Here is a 16,721-nt window from a genome sequence, read left to right on the forward strand (position 1 = left end):
TAAGGAAAAAATGGTCATTTTTTATTAATAAGAAATGGTCATATATATTTATACTCCCTCCTATTCACTTTTTTCTTCCATATTTTCTTAAACGGATTTTTCAGGTTTTCTTCTCCTTTCTTATTTTGGAAATTTGTACTCTTATTTTATTTATCCCTCTCTCCTATCACCAAACGCCACCCAACTCATTTACTCATATTTTATTACTTTCCTTAATGTTTTGGACCCCACAATTCCTTATTTAACTCTTAATTATTCATTTTTCTTTCCTATCACCAAACCCCACACTACCCTTTTACTCCTATTTTATTCTTTTCCTTAAATCTGGTGGTCATAAACAAGGAGAATAAAATAGAGATTAGGAGGGAGTATACATGAAAGAGTTTTTTTTAGCGTCCACATCATCAAAAATTAATTTAGAAAAGTGTTATAAATAATACTCCCTCCTAGCTAGTCGCTCATTTCTTCCCCTTTCATTTTGCACAAAAAATACGGAAATGGTTTTGAAACACATAAAACACCCTAACCCACATGCAAATGAATTTAGACCACACAAAACTATCCAAAAAAGAAAAGGGGGGAAAATCCGACTACCATGAGAAAGGAAAGAGGGAATAAATGAGGGACTAGAAGTGAGTATTTTTAATATAAAAAATAAAGTGGGGAATCATTTAGTTACTATAATATATATTTTCCTATACTATATTCAAGAGATGTTTCTAATCTATATCTATATCTATCTATATCTATATATCTATATATTATATATTATATTATATTATATTATTATATAAATATATAATAGAAGAACCACTAGATATTTTACTGTATACGTGTCGCATTATTATGCAACGATTTCCCGCCTAACACTTCCTTTTTTTTTTTTTTTTTTTTTTTTTAAAATTTCTTAATTCTAACCCTAATTCTAATACTGCAACCTTTCTTATATCTTTCTCTCTCTTCCTCTTCTCATCCCCTGTTTACCCTCATCCCTCCTATTTTCCTATTATCCTCCACTGCTCCACTGCTCCACCGTTCACTTCTCTTCATATTCTGCCTCTCTATCATCTACACTCTTCATGTTCTACATTTTTACCATGGTTTATATCGGTTGATGAAGCAATTTGCAACAGTTCACCATGTTTCTATAGATCACAATTTACAATTAAAGAGGTAATTAATTAGCATCCTGATATCTTTTATGGTTAATAGCTTCATCGGGCAAGGTAGATAATTTGTTGTTCTGATCGACTTTTCATGTACTGTGTGTAAACCAAACTAAGCAAATTATTCCATACGCTCATTTTTTCATCATTAGGGCAAATATTGAATTACTCTATATATAAATCAGACATGATTGAAGATTCGTCATCAAAGAGCGAATTTCCATCAAGCTATTCATTCTCGGCTCATCATGATTATTAATTACTCATTTACTCCGTAGTTGTATATTCACAAGTAACTATTTTTTATTAATTGCTCTACTATTTTCTTATCTATTTCTATTCATTTACTTGAATACACTTTTATCTTTTATACACACACCAACAAAACGAACTTGTGTCGTGGTGTAGTCCCGACACCCACTATTACTTTACTTGAATACATTTTTGTGCATTCTAATTGTTTGATAAATTGCCACGATAAGACTTTGGCTTCTAACTGACGATGTTCTTGAGGTTGGCCTTCGAACCTTCTACGCATTTGGTAAATTCAACATCCCATACCGTTGTTAAATTTTAGACCCTGTAATTTCACAGTTTGGAATATTGATCAATATCCGACTACCTGCTATGTTTGATAGTGTGTAGACTTAATTTCATTTACAATATTGTAATGGATGTTAGGCTTGCTTGTGACAAATTAGTTTTAATAGTTGTTGATTTTTCCTGCAATTTGCTTGCTTGTGAATTGATTTCATTTGCAAAATTCCGTCATGGTGTTATACGACCTACATGAGCTATACTCTTTAAAACAAACAAGGGGTTTTTAAAACCGGGTTGTCTTACATAACATCTAACCAAATAATAAAGTACGGAGTACTTGATTTAGCTTTAGGTCCGTAATCCATATCAAATAAATAAAACCGGGAGGCTTTAGAGAAGTTGATAAAAATTTGAAAGATCAATGAAGTATTGCTGTATATTAATCTGTATCCTCAAGATCAATGAAGGTTTTAGAGAAGTTGATAAATTGTTTCTACTGATATGCGAGGTCGAATTGTTGCACTGAAGACACATTAGTAATGCTCTATATTCATCAATTGTCTTTCAGGATAGTATGCTTTTGATGCCGAGCAACTTATTTCTCAGTCGAGAGGAGCAAATTTCAATCAAATGTAGCCATTTATAAGGAAATATAAGATCAAGCCCGAGCAATAAATCTTCCAACAAATGTGGGTATCTTGATTTTCATCTTACGTTCTTACTTGTGATCATTTTTGTAGCTTTTCATATTTTTTTGTCGATAGGCGTTAATTTTTTTGTTATGCCTGTTCTAGAAGTAGGTGAATTTTAAGAATTGAGGTGTAAATAAAACTCCCACTACCATTATTATGTAGAGTTCATTAGCTGATATCCGCATTATTTGCACATTCTACTGTTGTACCAATTCAATAACTGATATCTTCTACTTTAACGAGTTTGGGTGACGGACCGGGTTCTAACTCTGATGCTTTGTATCCAATTGTACATGGGTCATATGGATGATCCTATTTTTTTTATTAGTTTTACGCTTTTATTATGGCTTTATCTATTTGTCGTATTTGTTTATGAATGTTTGTACTTACAGTTGTGTTATTTATGTTCAGAATTTTATAGTGTGGCAAGTTAACTTACAAATGGACTTTTTGGATAAATAAAAGGATTAGGATTGGAAGGATATGAAGCAAATTAAAAGAAGACAATATATGTGCAGCCCAAGCGCAACTGTGCAAGGCAGTATATAGTTCATATTACCTCACATTTGTGTACATGCGTAATGTCACGGAAGTTACTACATTGAGATTGACATGGTAATGGAAGTTTAACTCCTCTCTATGTAATAAATAGACATTATTGTTATTGTTATTGATTATGTCAAACTATACTTATCGTCATATATCAATTATGATCCTCTTCATTTCCTCTCTCTCCATTTCCTCTCACAAACCTATTTAATAATATTATCCTCTCTATACTCTATTAACCTTATATTTTTATGCATAAATCGTGAACCGTTTGATGTTGATAGAATACAATCTCGTCCGTCGAAAGAAAATGGCCTCTCCATTTCTTTTGAGGAAATGAAGAGGATTTTGACTCGTCATATATGTGCTTTGAGGGCAAATATGTACGACCAATCTTTGGAATACTTCTTAAATACTCACCAAATATGTACTTTCTCCTATTATTATGCAATATTACATTGTTACTCTCACATTGAGCCGGGGAAAACCGTCTTCTATTACATGACCTTGAATTTATTTAATGTTGCCCTCACATTTACCAAACGTATTCTATTACATTGCTTTTGTATCGAGCTCTCCCTCCATATCTTTGTGATGTTCCCACTTTATTAAAATATACTCCTCACATATATTCAAGAAATGAAAACATTACTAAAAACAGAGGGAGTACAATGGTATAACCACAAAATTTTAAAAGTTAATTATACATGTTATTTATCTATGCCCGTGCAACTTTGCACGGGTTCTAAACTAGTTTTATTATAGATAGATACGGTCGCAGAAGAAAAGCTGTAAAATATTTAGTACGATTGAATACATAACCGTTCATCGTCATCTTATAATCATCAACATCGTCTGGACATTCAACCCCATGCACCCACAACAAAATCAAGCTTACTTTGGGTACCGTTCATAAGCCAAAACCAAAAAGAGGCCCAAAATGATTTCTACATGCAAAGCTACTACACATTTACATACACATAAGAGCATAATAAAGAGAACGAAACGAAGCACCATCTATTCCAAGTACAGCCCAAATTTGTAGGTTTTAGAGGGAGTGCAATCGAAGTTCTTGTCGCCCCCAAACCCAAACTTGGTGTTGTATCCAGGATACTTGCTAGGTTTGAATTTGACTTCCTGAATTAGTCTTAGGCCTTGATCTGACCCTATTTTCGGAATGTCCCATTGCAGGAAATATCCATTAGATTTTTGAGTAATGTGTATTTCACCATCTTCATTTATCATCTTCTTCGCGTTTCTTAAGAACCCTCTTATCAGCTCCTTGTTTGCTCTTCAAAAAATAAATCAAATTGTAATTAACTTGATTTATCATCAGAATTTTGACATACAACAATCAAGTATTAAGCAGTAGTAAACAGGTAAGGTGGCCTCATATTGTGCCGCGTTCACCCCCTCATGCCATAAAGAATGTCAAGGGCAAACAGGTGAACGCGGCACAATATAACGTGCAAAAATATGATAATGTGTAGTCTGCATATTATTTCGTATACTTTGCTAAAAGCGGAAAGGAAAAGAAATTAGCTTACCGCATATCAGCATCAGTTCTACCAAATTTGCCACAATGCGGGAAATTGAAAATGATGCGATCAAATTTTAGGATGCCAAGTGCAAGATCTTTAACCATTGTCCTCGCATTGATGCCATGGATGATCATGCCACCTCTGTTCTCCACCTCCATTTTGTTGTTCAAGAACTTGCCATAATTTTCAATCAAAAATTCTGTGTATTCAAGTAATGGATCACATAAGTGACATAACAATGTATGCATAATGCATGTCGTCTAAAGTTCACAAATTAAGTACACTAGTGTAAATAATGCACAATCTATTTCATTTTTTACGGAGAAAAAAGATACATACTAGTATTTTTTTAGCCCAAAATAAAGTTAAAGAGTACGATTTATTTTTCTCTCCATTTCCCAAAATTTACTATAACTAATTAATAAAACAATCGGAAATTTCCTACGGTATCCCTTAATTTTGTCAGATTTTGCATAATACCCCTAACTTTTAAGAATCTAACAAAATTATTAATAAATATGAAATAAAAATTAAAAGTAGGGGTACCATTGGAAATTTTCGAGATTTTTAATTACTAATTTATTATCACTTCATCAAAACTTAAAGTCCATTTAACGATCGTTACATTAGGGGTCCTATGGACACTAAATCGGAACATCAGGGGCTATAGAGAGATTCTTAAAAATAGGGTAGCATGAGAAATGACAAAATTAAAGAGTAGCATGAAAAATTTCCGTTAACTTTTAAATCTTCTTTCAACAAAATTGGACTGTTGAGCGGAAATGGAAGGAAATAAACAATATCAAAATTGGTCATTAAGCAGCTACATGCATCATGCATGCAGGCAAATAAATCAAAAATGAAGCGCAATGGGCATGGAATAAACAATTAACCCGTCTTTCTTAAAACGGAAATATTATATATATATATACCTTGAGAGTTGAGAGAAGTGGCAATGATGTTGGAAGCATTAGAACCGAAAGCCACAGCCAAACAAGCGGAAAAGGAAAAATCGCCTTCACCAACTAACAAAATCTTGTGTTTACTTGTATACGGTCCTATCCTCTTAATTGATGTATCTTTAGACGACACATTGTTACAAACCTTGTTAATCATCTCTTTCTTAACAAGTACCACATTTTTGTCAGAAACTTGTACTTGTACTTGTTTTTTCCCCTTTTTCTTTGCAACTTTCGGTTGCACTGCGCTCAAATCAACCATGACGGACGATTGAGCTTGAGGGTTGTCGTCATTGACATTACTGGAGTTCGAACTTGAGACGTATTGGGTTTCGATTTCAGGAATGGTAATGTAGTGGCTAAGTTGATCATCTTCTTGGTAGCCATGGTGGGTTTTCCTACTCTCAGGTTTCTCACCTTCTTGTTTTGGGCGAAACCATTTCCATATGTAAGAAAATACTTGACCCATTTTCTCTATGTTTGTTATTATGAAAAGAAGAGCAAGATGTTGGCTTGGCTATTTATATTAATTATTAGCCCTTTTCAATAACCTAGATGGCTAGAAACATTGGTTCAAAGTTATGCCCTTGCAAGTTATGCTAGTGCATAACCCTTTTTTAAGGCACACGTTTAAAAAATTGTTTGAATAAAGGTAAAATATAACCCGAATCCAAAATAGTCACTGAACTTACGGCCGGAATTCGACTTAATTCGCTCGATCCAATGGGTCGAATATAAGTTATACGAAGTATATCATATTTATATTTAAAATATTAAATATTTATATTTATATATTACCAAGTATATGTGAAGTAAATTACAAACACGATTAAAAATCTAACTTTATACAAAATTTGTATCTTTTAATAATAAATAAAATATTAATAAAAATAAAGTTTTTTTTATTATAAATAATTATTTCGATGTATATACTGTACTAACTACTAAGTCAAGAATATGATGAAAATATTATTATCATATACTATGTGCTCTAACATTGACCTGTATGGCTGTATTTAACTTAACCGGTAACCCCTATAACCTGATAACCATAACTCTGTCCAAACCTATATAATGTTATTATAAATTCGGTGTATAAGGCCTTGTCAATCAGTGTATAAGTTATTATAAATTCGGTTTAAAAATATATTATTTCAGAATTTTCACAACGATAAAAAATAAGCGAATTATACTATTAAATAACAACATAGTTGAGATAATGTTTCATATTTAGCAATAAAAATTCTTGTATGTTCGAAAAAGGATTGGGTGAATTCAAATTTCGAATTAAATTTAATTCACCTAATGAATCAGATTTGAGTGTGGGTTAAATTACTTGGATCAGGTCATCAATAGGTCTTACTTATGACAAACATATCCGTTAAAAGTTTGTGATGGGTCAAAAGCTTGTGACGGGTTAAGTATCACTCAAATGGTCACATGAGTAGATAAGACAAAAAGTATAATGCATAGGAAACCACAAGCGACTTGTCTTTATATCCTCCATGTGAGTTTTATTTAACCCGTCATAAAATTATGACGGATTGATATTAATCGTCACAAATGAGAATTTGTGAAGTACTTCCTCCATTCAACTCCATAAGACCCTTTTCTTTTTTCACGTTTGCCAACGCGTATTTTACGCGGTAAATATCGTTAGCACGTATTTGAAAAAAATTATAAAAGTTAGATATTTTTAATGTACTCGTAAAGACGAATCAAAAGATCTGACATGAATATATTTTCATTTACGTATTGAGAGAAAATTGATAGTGAATGCTCACTTGTAAATACTCCCTCCATTCAACTTCACTTTGCAACTTTCTATTTTGCGCACTATTTACAAGCGAACATTCAACTTCAATTTTCTCTCGATACATAAGTGAAAATATATTGATATGGGATCTTATTTAATTTGTCTATAAGAGTATATTAAAAATATCTAACTTTTATAATTTTTGCAAATACGCAGCTAATGATATTTATCATGTAAAAGCTGCGTTGACAAACGTGATAAAAGAAACTTGTAAAATGGAGTTGAATGGAGGGAGTAATACGTAAATAAAAAAGGGTCTTGTGAAATTGAATGGAGGAAGTAGTATTTACTTCCTTCATTCAACTCCACTCTACCACTTTCAATATTCTACACTATTCACAATTAAACATTCAATTTTAAGTTTCTTTCAATAAATAAGTGAAAATATATTTATGTGGGGTTTTGTTTGATTCGTCTTTACGAGTACATTAAAAATATCTTTTTATAATTTTTGCAAATACATAGCTAACGATATTTACCGTATAAAACACGCGTTAGTAAACATAAAAAAATAAAATGGTAGAGTAGAATTGAATGGAGGAAGTATTATTTAACCAACAATAAATACACCCATTTTTAAAGAGAATTTGGGAAAAACTTAAGTCGTACTGGTTACGCCTCATTTAAATTGGCTACGGTGTATTGGAATTGGTGAACTTGATGTAGTTGCCGAAGAGACAGTTAAATGACTTGTCCACAATCAATCAATACATGCCAATTTATTGAGAAATAGGAACATACATCGGATGTACTACCTCCGACCTCATTAGTTTTTGAGCTTATGTGTATTTTTTCTGAGCTTTTTAAAGTTTATAAGTTACCTTTTAATTTTTTGCCGTCAAAACTCAAATTTAACTGAGCTTATATGTAATGTTTTTGAGTTATATTATAATTTTTTGAGCTTAATTTTTTGAACTTTAAAACAAAACTCGAAAACTTTATTGTAATGCTCAAAAACTGAGCAATTGGTGGTAATACATCGGATGTATAATCCACTTACTGCAATTTATTTCAATCAATCAAAATACATCCCTATTTTTTTTTTCCAGGAGGACCCAGGCACGTTGCACTTCTCTCTGCGCATGCTATCAATGGTGAAGCACTAGGAAAACTGGAGAATTATCTCAATTTTATTACACAAATATAATCAAATTCTCACTCTAGATATACATTATCCGTCTAAAGCTGCAAATAGATAGTGTTTCTCTCATAAAAAAAAATGGATAGTGTAAATGGGTGAAAAATAGATACCCACCTGCCCTTTTACTTACATTTTATAAGAGAGTCACTATCCGTTTACAACTTTAAATGAATAGTGATCGTCTACAATGAAACTGATTGATTTTAATATAAGGATATGATACGAAATACAATTGTAACTAGTGTTAAACCCGTGCAAAAAATGCACGGGACGTAGTAACAATCGCTAAAATTAGATTCGTAAGCATATAAATGAGCATGATTAAATTTCCAAACTCGTGACAATTTAAAAAATTCACAATTGAATATTCGACGTATATGTTATTACGATTGTTACTACGCTAATCACTACCATACGATACAAATTGTCCAACAAATGTAAAAGTAATATGAACTTTACAAATACTCAAAAATTTCTTGGTAAACTACGTTGGCTGTAATATTCGATGTACGCTTGTTACTACCGCAGATTAATAGTTTAAGGCCTTGTTTGCTTGTAACCCTCGAGATCGCGACATAAAGTTGTCCATGACTGAAGACCGGTCTTGGAAGATAAATGCTCACTTGAGATAAGGACTAGCCCTGGCTTTTGTTTATTGTCATGGCAAAACAAACATCAATGGGAAATTGTCTTCTACTAAACCGGACTGGAAATTTACTGGAATCTGAAGGAGTGAGTGTAATGCGGGCAATGTGCACTCTATCGCATTTATGACTACCAGTCAACACTGTACAGCTAATTACGCGTCTCCCTAAATCTGTCACTATTATTCTGGTACCATTGCACAACCCACGCGATTGATCAATATTTCTAAGGAGTATAACCATAGCACTGACTTTCAATCTCAATTCATGGTTTGGGAGGCCAGAACATTTAATACTGTTCAAGAATTCTGTGGAGTAAAGGGCGGGCTCGCCCATAGTTCTATCATCTCTACTTACGTCATCAGAGCTTAAGTAAATTCTCTCTTCCTCATGGATAAGAGATAACACATAATCATTTACATCTTCAACTATTTCGTGAGTGGGTGCAAGAATTGCCCTTTCTTGAAGATAATTTGGGTCCTATAACCGATTTTGAAGATCAGGATAAGTGATATCTACTAAGGAGGCAATGGGATTAGTCACGTGTTGAATAAGTAAATCGTCGGGGAACTCTATGTCAACCTCAGCATCACCATCATTTGGATCCCCGACCAACTCATCTCCAATTTTCAGAATCCACTCCGAGAATTTCCTTATCTCATCTACATTAGTGTCTTCACTTCCGGCTTGTAAGCGCATATTTTTAGTCAATGTAAGCACCTGAAATTTAAGACATACACATCTTAAAACATTGAAAGAAAATATAAATTAATTGAATAGCGTTTTAGTACCCATTTGGAAACTAAGTTTTGAACATACCTTACATGAACTCCACAAATACGACGAACAAAGAGAAGCATGCACAACACCAGCCCTGCTCCCTTTGGAAACAACCGGTAATGTTTGGCGAAAATCGCCACCAAAAACTACCACTTTCCCGCCAAATGGTAGTGTTGCATTACGCGCATCTACAACACGCATGACGTCTTTCAAACTTCTATCAACAGCCTCGAAACCATGGTTATGGGTCATCGGCGCTTCGTCCCATATAATGAGCTTCGCTCTGATCAGCAATTCCGCTAAATCACTACCAGGTTTAATTCTGGGGAAAGTGGAGTTCTCGGTGAGATTGATTGGAATGCGAAGTCTCGCGTGCGCTATTCTACCACCAGGTATCAACGTTGCTGCAATTCCGCTAGATGCAACAGACAAAACAATTTCACCCTTGCTTCTGAGGGCAGCACATAAAGTTCGCTAGATGAATGTTTTACCAGTCCCCCCATAGCCATACACAAAAAACACCCCTCCTTGATTAGATGCAATAGCTTCCATAATTTTATTATAGACCGTCGTCTGCTCATCAGTCATTGAAGATAGTTGAGATGCATGTTCTGCCTGGAGCGATTCTTTGTCATAAGACAACTCATCCATAATCATCGTGTTCGCGTGATGTGTTGTTGACGATGTATCGGGTAGGGGCATCCCTTCAAATCTTGCTAAACTACTCCCATTTAATTGGAGTGATGCTTTTATGTCGATCAAAGCATAATTTTTCAATTCCTAATCAGTTAGTTCCAAACCTATGATGATGTTTGCAGTGTCATCATAACGTATTGATAACTATTATATGTGCAAAGAATGTAAATTAGATGAACTAAATAGAAAGCAATATATTAAAGTAGTACCTCGGTTTTGAAGAATATTACGTTGCATGTGAAGGATATCATCCGCTAGAAGACTCCATGTTGCCTCCCAAACTCTTTTTGGCATGGACAACGTCCCAGATAACAATAAAGTCGCAAAAAGGTTTCTAAGATAAAATCCAGAGGCCCATTCGCTTGCTTGTTCTATCGCATCAATGTACTCTTTGTCGTCACCGATCAAGCCATATGCATAACATACTTCCCTATACGTGTCATAGAGAGTGCCGTTAACCCTTCTTATGTCCTCGTAACTTTTGGGTCCCTTTACATGGTTCAACATGGTTCTCATGAAATATAATTCACCGCAAGTCGGCGGCACATGTTGCAACCTGCCTATCTTAAAATTCTGTTTTCTAAGGGTCCACTCTCGCTGATCTTTATTCCACACAAATTTAGTTGGGAATTGACAATACAATAAGCCCTTCGCTATCTGCAACTCTTCTTCTTCACTACTGTTAACTTTCATCCAAGATAGAAACTTTGACACTCCCATCGATGATTTCTATAAGACCTCGTCAATAGGATCTTCATCATCAAACACAACGCTCTGTTCGCCAGGAAGGTGAAACTGCAGCCTTTCTACTGCGGGAGTCCTGTAGTGAATGTCAAACACGAATATCCTCCAAACAGCCTCACATGCTGAAAGGTACCTACAATCGTAGTATCGTTTAATCTCGTCCACCTGTTCAGAAAATTGGTCGTTGCGGCGTTGATAAGAGGACTGCATTGTCACTCGATCAGATCCCTTATTTATATACTTGAAAAGATACTTGATCGCTTTAGACTGGTTACACCACTCCACATTGATATGTGCACGATATTTCAGCAATAAGTACGGGTTATTTGGCATGACAGATCCATTGTCAAGTGCCACTTTGTCCTTATATATTTTTGGTCCTGTTTTACTTCTCTTATAAATAGGATAACCGTGTTTGCCGATAGTTGTTCTTTCGGTACACTTTTTGGGGAAATGTTTTGAGCATGTAGACCCAACCATACACGGTGATCGTGGTTTTGCTGTTCCACACGGTCCGTGAATCATGTGTGTACAAACGACGGCATGTAACACAGGATTCTCAACCGGATCGGGGATCTCCGCTGAAATGATTTTATCGATATCCGCAGCTTCAGGGAACTTGTCTTCTCGATGTAAGAACAAAAGGATATGAGCATGTGGAAGACCACGCTTCTGAAATTCAATAGTATATACAACTGTGATAGAATTACGCAAACATATTAGATTATATATTACGGCTCGATAAAATATGTCCAAATATTAAACCCGAGATGAAAGATGCGACTGCTCTAACCTTACCAAAGATATGGCGCTCTTTTAAATCAATCATCAACTCTTCGAGCTTAATCTTGAATATGCGAGACAAAATATCAGGACGATCCTCGGGATTAAGTCCCCTATTTCTAACAAACCGGGTGATTTCCGGCCACTTAGGATTGCACGTAAATGTGATAAATAGATAAGGATAACCGAACCACCTACAAATGGTCATAGTATCAAGGTAGTTTACTCTCATATATGGGCCACCTCCCACCAAAGAATAAGGAACAATAAGACGACTACCGGCGGAAGACGGCTCAACATCCCATCGTTCAACAGCTCTTCTAAGATTATTGTAATTGTCCACGCGAAGAAGATCTTGGTTGTAGCGTATAAACTTTAGTCTATGAGATTCAACCGATGCAAATCCGTCAACTAAAAACTGGTGATAGGCTTTACCGGATTGTAATGAGTTGGAAATTCAAGCGATAGTGGTCTATCCGAATACGGAATGCATACCACTCTCTAAGTGTTAATTTATCACTCGGATTTTCATAATTGCTATTTCGAAGAGAATTTTCAGAGTGAGAAATTCCCAATCGGTAACCGTCTTCCCCGCACGGAAATAATAAAGGATACTGGAGCACCATGAATAATGGGTGTAACTCAGATATACGTTGTAAACTTCCGCATGACTTTTGTACAATAATATCTCGTTTATCCATGTTTGGACCTAAATCACCCTCAGTCAATGCTGCTACCACTGAAACCGTTGGACGATTATACATTCTCCCATCTCTGTCTCTTCTACAGATGAGTCTGATACTCACGTCGACGTTTTCATCGGAAGACAATCTGTCCCTAGCCATCCTAAATGTCTTTGCAACAGGATTATGTGAGTCGACCATCTTTTGCAGTAATTCAATCAGCTCATCGTTAAATCTCTCCGGAGTATCGTGGCTGCATTCATAGGTAATTAATAATAAGTTGTGTTTATTTATATTGGGTAACTAAATACCAAAAGATCGATCTTTACAAATAATGTGTTAAACTAATATTCTAACGTATTTGTCTTGTATATGACATACCTGATTGCTTTTTTCCGATTTTCAACTTCTTCTTCTGTGTCATATAACTGACAAAATTTAGGAGTTGCTCCGGTTGACGGCAACAAACTTCCTATTCAGTGAATATTTTGGCCTCCCATCCTGAATGTGTAGGGACCTCGACCTTGATTGACGGAATGATCAATCTTTCCACCCATGGATGTGAAAGAAAACATCCCGTTATAAGCCCGGATATTCTCAATAAAATGCTTACTAAATGGATGTTGTCTACTTAGTAGAGACTTTAGGAGTTGAGGCGGTTCTTTTAACCATGGAAGCTTAACTTTGCCATCAGAGCAACACAATGAGAACTTAGGGCATCGAGTACCCTTTTTTTCTTTTTCCTTTCTTGAAACCACATTTGTGCTCTACATTTTGTGCACTCGTATTCTAGGTCACCAATATCCCAATATCCTTCGAGTACTGAAACATTAAATGTCACAATAATATGGAAAAGTTAAATAGTTTGATTTATATAGCTATTTAAATCAAGTTATAATACATCGATCATTAGCAAAAAATAAAATGACCTCCGTCGTTCCCTTGGGAAGATTGATTTGGTTGACTTCGGGAACATTCTCCGTGTGAGCGAAATGAGCTCGTTTCACGTCCAGTGAATACTTCTTGGTTTTCAGAAACTAAACCACTAAAGTCATCATAAGATTCATCAAAGGCTGAACATAAATCTCTTACTAATCGCTCCATCACATCTGGTGGACTATCGATACCTAAGTAGTCATGTTATAAACAACGGAGTTAGGATAAAAGCACGTAATAACAATAACGATTGTTATATACAAATTGTTAAGATAGTATTCAATAATAATTTAAAACAAAATAACCATCGTTAATGAATTGGGAGGATTAATTTTCTTGGCCGAAGGAATATTCTCCGCGTAAAGCAAATGACCACCTACCATGTCCGGTGACAGCTACTTGACTTTCTGGTATTGAAGGTCTACATTCGTCGTATGATTCACCAAAGGTTGAACATAAGTCTCTTACTAATCGTTCAACTACATCTGGTGGACTATCGATACCTGTGAAGTAATGCAATAAACACCAGTTTAGAGAGTAATAAAACTTATACTCGATTTGTTAAATATTTTATTTATAATAGACGACATTTTATATACCTGTGGTGGTGGAAGTAAGTGGCGTGGTTGGAGTAGAATATTGAGGATCTATTTGCACAGATACAGCTGATGTCACTCGTCTTGCTTGTCGTCTAGTCGAAGCTAATATATACGAAATGGCTATTAGATTAGTTTTTTTTTTTGTTATAGCCATTAATAAATTTTTTCCATGTTAATAACTAATACACAAAATGAAAGTTATTTAATATTTTAATTACGAATAATAATTAAAAATATAAATAAGACAAAAATAGTCGTATTTATGTAAATCATATATGTACGGGTCCGATATCCGATGGCATCCGAAAAATATTGAGCCATATTTTTGATAAGTATAAAACAAAGCCCAACCCAATGCAATAATATAGGTGACAATGGTCCAACTATTATTTAGATCCATAACTGAAACCCTAATAACTCGTCCCTTATATACTCGCAATAACCTACCAACCCTCTTATTACCACACTTCTATTTCTTCGGCCGTCACTCTCCCCTCTCACTAAACTCTTCATATGCAACTTATTGAAAGTATAGATCTAAACTTTGAATTACTCGTTTAGATCTGCCTTAACCCAGAAAAAAACACATCAATCTCCACACTTTTAATTTGAAGATCTGCGCCGTCTATGATCGTTCATCACTGATTATGAAATTTTTTTATGTTCGTTGGTTTCCCGTCGTTTATTGCCATTGTCAGTTCGCTTAACTCGGTATGTAAACTTCATATCCATTTAACTATTCAAGTTTATGTTGATTTCATTGTAATTATAATTTTTCTTGATACTTTTTCAAATTATAGCTTGATTTTTGTTGAAGGCTTTGGTAGATCTGACCATTTTTATCTTAAAACTCATCTATGAATTTATAGTTTTTACTATCAATATTTTCGCTTAATTTAAGGTAATGGTTTTATTGATTTAGCCATCATGGTTTAATTGATTATGGATCTTGATTTTCCTAAAAAAATTGTTGCATCAGTCGAAAATTTTGTGCATGTTTAGTTTATGTGATTTATTTGTTATTTCATGTTCATTGTTAATTCGAAAATGATAATCAAAATTTTCGTGTTCATTGTTAACTATTGAATTTATGGATTAACAATTGAATTTTCTGGGTTTGGGTTAATAATTGATTGGGTTAACAATTGAATTTCTGGGTTAACAAGTGAAAATTCATGGGTTAACAATTGAATTTCTGGGTTCATCTCAATTTGATACACTAATTTCTGGGTTTGAAACCCATAAATTCAACCCCAAATGATGAAATCACCAACCCGAGTCTGAACCGGAGTCTGAACCTGAGTCTGAACCTGAGTCTGAACCCGAGTATGAACCAGAGTCTGAACCCGAGTCTGAACCCTAGTCAACCGAGTCTGAACCCTAGTCAACCAAGTCTGAACCCGAGTCAACCGAGTCTGAACCCGAGTCAACCGAGTTAATACCCAGATATGCACCATAATACCCAGATATGCAACATAATACCCAGATATGCAACTTAATACCCAATACCCAGATATGGAACTTAATACCCAGATATACAACTCAAACTTTAACTGACCAAAACCATAATCCTAAATAATTTGAAAACATACCCAATTCTGTGTAATTATTTTTAAAACTTCTGTTCTAACGATTATGTTTTGATTTCTCTTAGGTTGTTTTAAATGGTAAGCAATCAGAGTATGCCTACACTTATTGAGATAAGTACAATTACTGTCATTTACATTGAACAATTGTTGAATTTCATTTTTTTTTTATAGTTGACGTAATATTCTGATTCACTCATACTAAGCATTTTTATTTCAATGCCTCATCTACATCATAAAGAGAATAGGGATTAATGATGATTTATTTGGGATATTTTCACAAAAGTTAAGTCACCAATTTTCATCTTTTTCATCTTTTTTATCTATTTTTATTAATTATTTATTTGTATATATTATTGTTAATTAAAAGAATTTGCCAAACTAAGTATTCTATTTTATTGAATTTTCAGGTTCTGCTTTATATTTATTTTGTTATGTTTGGATGATGGCTGAACACAGAAGCTCTGTGTTTGAGATATAATTTTCGAGGCCTGGAAAGATAAGTATATAAAACTTCTTATGAATGCTTACTTGTTTCTTTTCCATTGAAGTTCTTCCGCTTCTGTGTTGAGTTTGTGTTGTTTCCTTTTTCCATTGCTTAAACTTTTGCACATCTAATGTCGTTATCTTCCTGAGTCCTCGCTTCTTCTTTTATTTGTTATTCTCTCTTTGCTGATTTCTGTTTTGTTGTACTATTAATTAAGAGGATTACTTGAGCTTTTCTCTGAAATCTTTAAGGAGCTTAGGAAATTAGTGAATGATTGTGAAGTTGTGTTTTTGGTATATAAATAAGTGGAAATAACCACTGTTAGTGGGGATATGTTAAAGGGGTAGTTAATGACTTTGTTCATCATGAGCAACTTAAC

The 16,721-nt window shown here is 34.3% G+C and overlaps 3 protein-coding genes and 1 long non-coding RNA gene across 4 annotated transcripts; 1 reads left to right on the forward strand and 3 right to left on the reverse strand.

Annotated features, from left to right (window-relative positions):
* The first annotated feature begins 988 nt into the window (after window positions 1-988).
* On the forward strand, window positions 989-3,017 carry LOC141640398 (uncharacterized). The gene is made up of 3 exons (XR_012542986.1): window positions 989-1,173; window positions 2,275-2,395; window positions 2,810-3,017. It is a non-coding gene; the product is annotated as an uncharacterized LOC141640398 (long non-coding RNA).
* A 923-nt stretch (window positions 3,018-3,940) lies between these two features.
* On the reverse strand, window positions 3,941-5,916 carry LOC141640428 (uncharacterized protein At4g26485-like). The gene is made up of 3 exons (XM_074449232.1): window positions 5,421-5,916; window positions 4,495-4,687; window positions 3,941-4,238 (listed from the first exon to the last, which is right to left on the reverse strand). Exons 1-3 carry the CDS (start codon window positions 5,914-5,916, stop codon window positions 3,965-3,967), a joined length of 963 nt encoding a protein of 320 aa, XP_074305333.1. The 3' UTR covers window positions 3,941-3,964.
* A 3,123-nt stretch (window positions 5,917-9,039) lies between these two features.
* LOC141640429 (uncharacterized) lies at window positions 9,040-10,485 on the reverse strand. The gene is made up of 4 exons (XM_074449233.1): window positions 10,320-10,485; window positions 9,868-10,232; window positions 9,631-9,768; window positions 9,040-9,528 (listed from the first exon to the last, which is right to left on the reverse strand). The coding sequence occupies exons 1-4, from the start codon at window positions 10,483-10,485 to the stop codon at window positions 9,040-9,042; spliced, it is 1,158 nt and encodes a 385-aa protein (XP_074305334.1).
* A 768-nt stretch (window positions 10,486-11,253) lies between these two features.
* On the reverse strand, window positions 11,254-16,450 carry LOC141640430 (uncharacterized). The gene is made up of 8 exons (XM_074449234.1): window positions 16,387-16,450; window positions 14,270-14,371; window positions 14,051-14,173; window positions 13,664-13,861; window positions 13,116-13,206; window positions 12,667-12,987; window positions 12,062-12,431; window positions 11,254-11,940 (listed from the first exon to the last, which is right to left on the reverse strand). The coding sequence occupies exons 1-8, from the start codon at window positions 16,448-16,450 to the stop codon at window positions 11,254-11,256; spliced, it is 1,956 nt and encodes a 651-aa protein (XP_074305335.1).
* Window positions 16,451-16,721: the final 271 nt, after the last annotated feature.

Source organism: Silene latifolia, unplaced genomic scaffold, assembly GCF_048544455.1.
Source record: "Silene latifolia isolate original U9 population unplaced genomic scaffold, ASM4854445v1 scaffold_79, whole genome shotgun sequence".
Lineage (NCBI taxonomy): Eukaryota > Viridiplantae > Streptophyta > Magnoliopsida > Caryophyllales > Caryophyllaceae > Silene > Silene latifolia.

What these genes read in the sequence shown, in the direction of transcription:
- LOC141640428 (XM_074449232.1), bottom strand. Translation starts at nt 5,916, where the DNA reads ATGGGTCAAGTATTTTCTTACATATGGAAATGGTTTCGCCCAAAACAA. An exon ending in CACTTCTCTCAACTCTCAAG is followed by an intron (nt 4,688 to 5,420) that starts GTATATATATAT and finishes TTGAATACACAG; the next exon opens with AATTTTTGATTGAAAATTAT. An exon ending in AGAACTGATGCTGATATGCG is followed by an intron (nt 4,239 to 4,494) that starts GTAAGCTAATTT and finishes TATTTTTTGAAG; the next exon opens with AGCAAACAAGGAGCTGATAA.
- LOC141640429 (XM_074449233.1), bottom strand. Translation starts at nt 10,485, where the DNA reads ATGATTATGGATGAGTTGTCTTATGACAAAGAATCGCTCCAGGCAGAA. An exon ending in GTATGGCTATGGGGGGACTG is followed by an intron (nt 10,233 to 10,319) that starts GTAAAACATTCA and finishes GCGGAATTGCAG; the next exon opens with CAACGTTGATACCTGGTGGT. An exon ending in ATTTGTGGAGTTCATGTAAG is followed by an intron (nt 9,769 to 9,867) that starts GTATGTTCAAAA and finishes CTTAAATTTCAG; the next exon opens with GTGCTTACATTGACTAAAAA.
- LOC141640430 (XM_074449234.1), bottom strand. Translation starts at nt 16,450, where the DNA reads ATGGAAAAAGGAAACAACACAAACTCAACACAGAAGCGGAAGAACTTC. An exon ending in CTTCAATGGAAAAGAAACAA is followed by an intron (nt 14,372 to 16,386) that starts GTAAGCATTCAT and finishes CGTATATATTAG; the next exon opens with CTTCGACTAGACGACAAGCA. An exon ending in CCATTATTCATGGTGCTCCA is followed by an intron (nt 12,432 to 12,666) that starts GTATCCTTTATT and finishes TGAATCTCATAG; the next exon opens with ACTAAAGTTTATACGCTACA.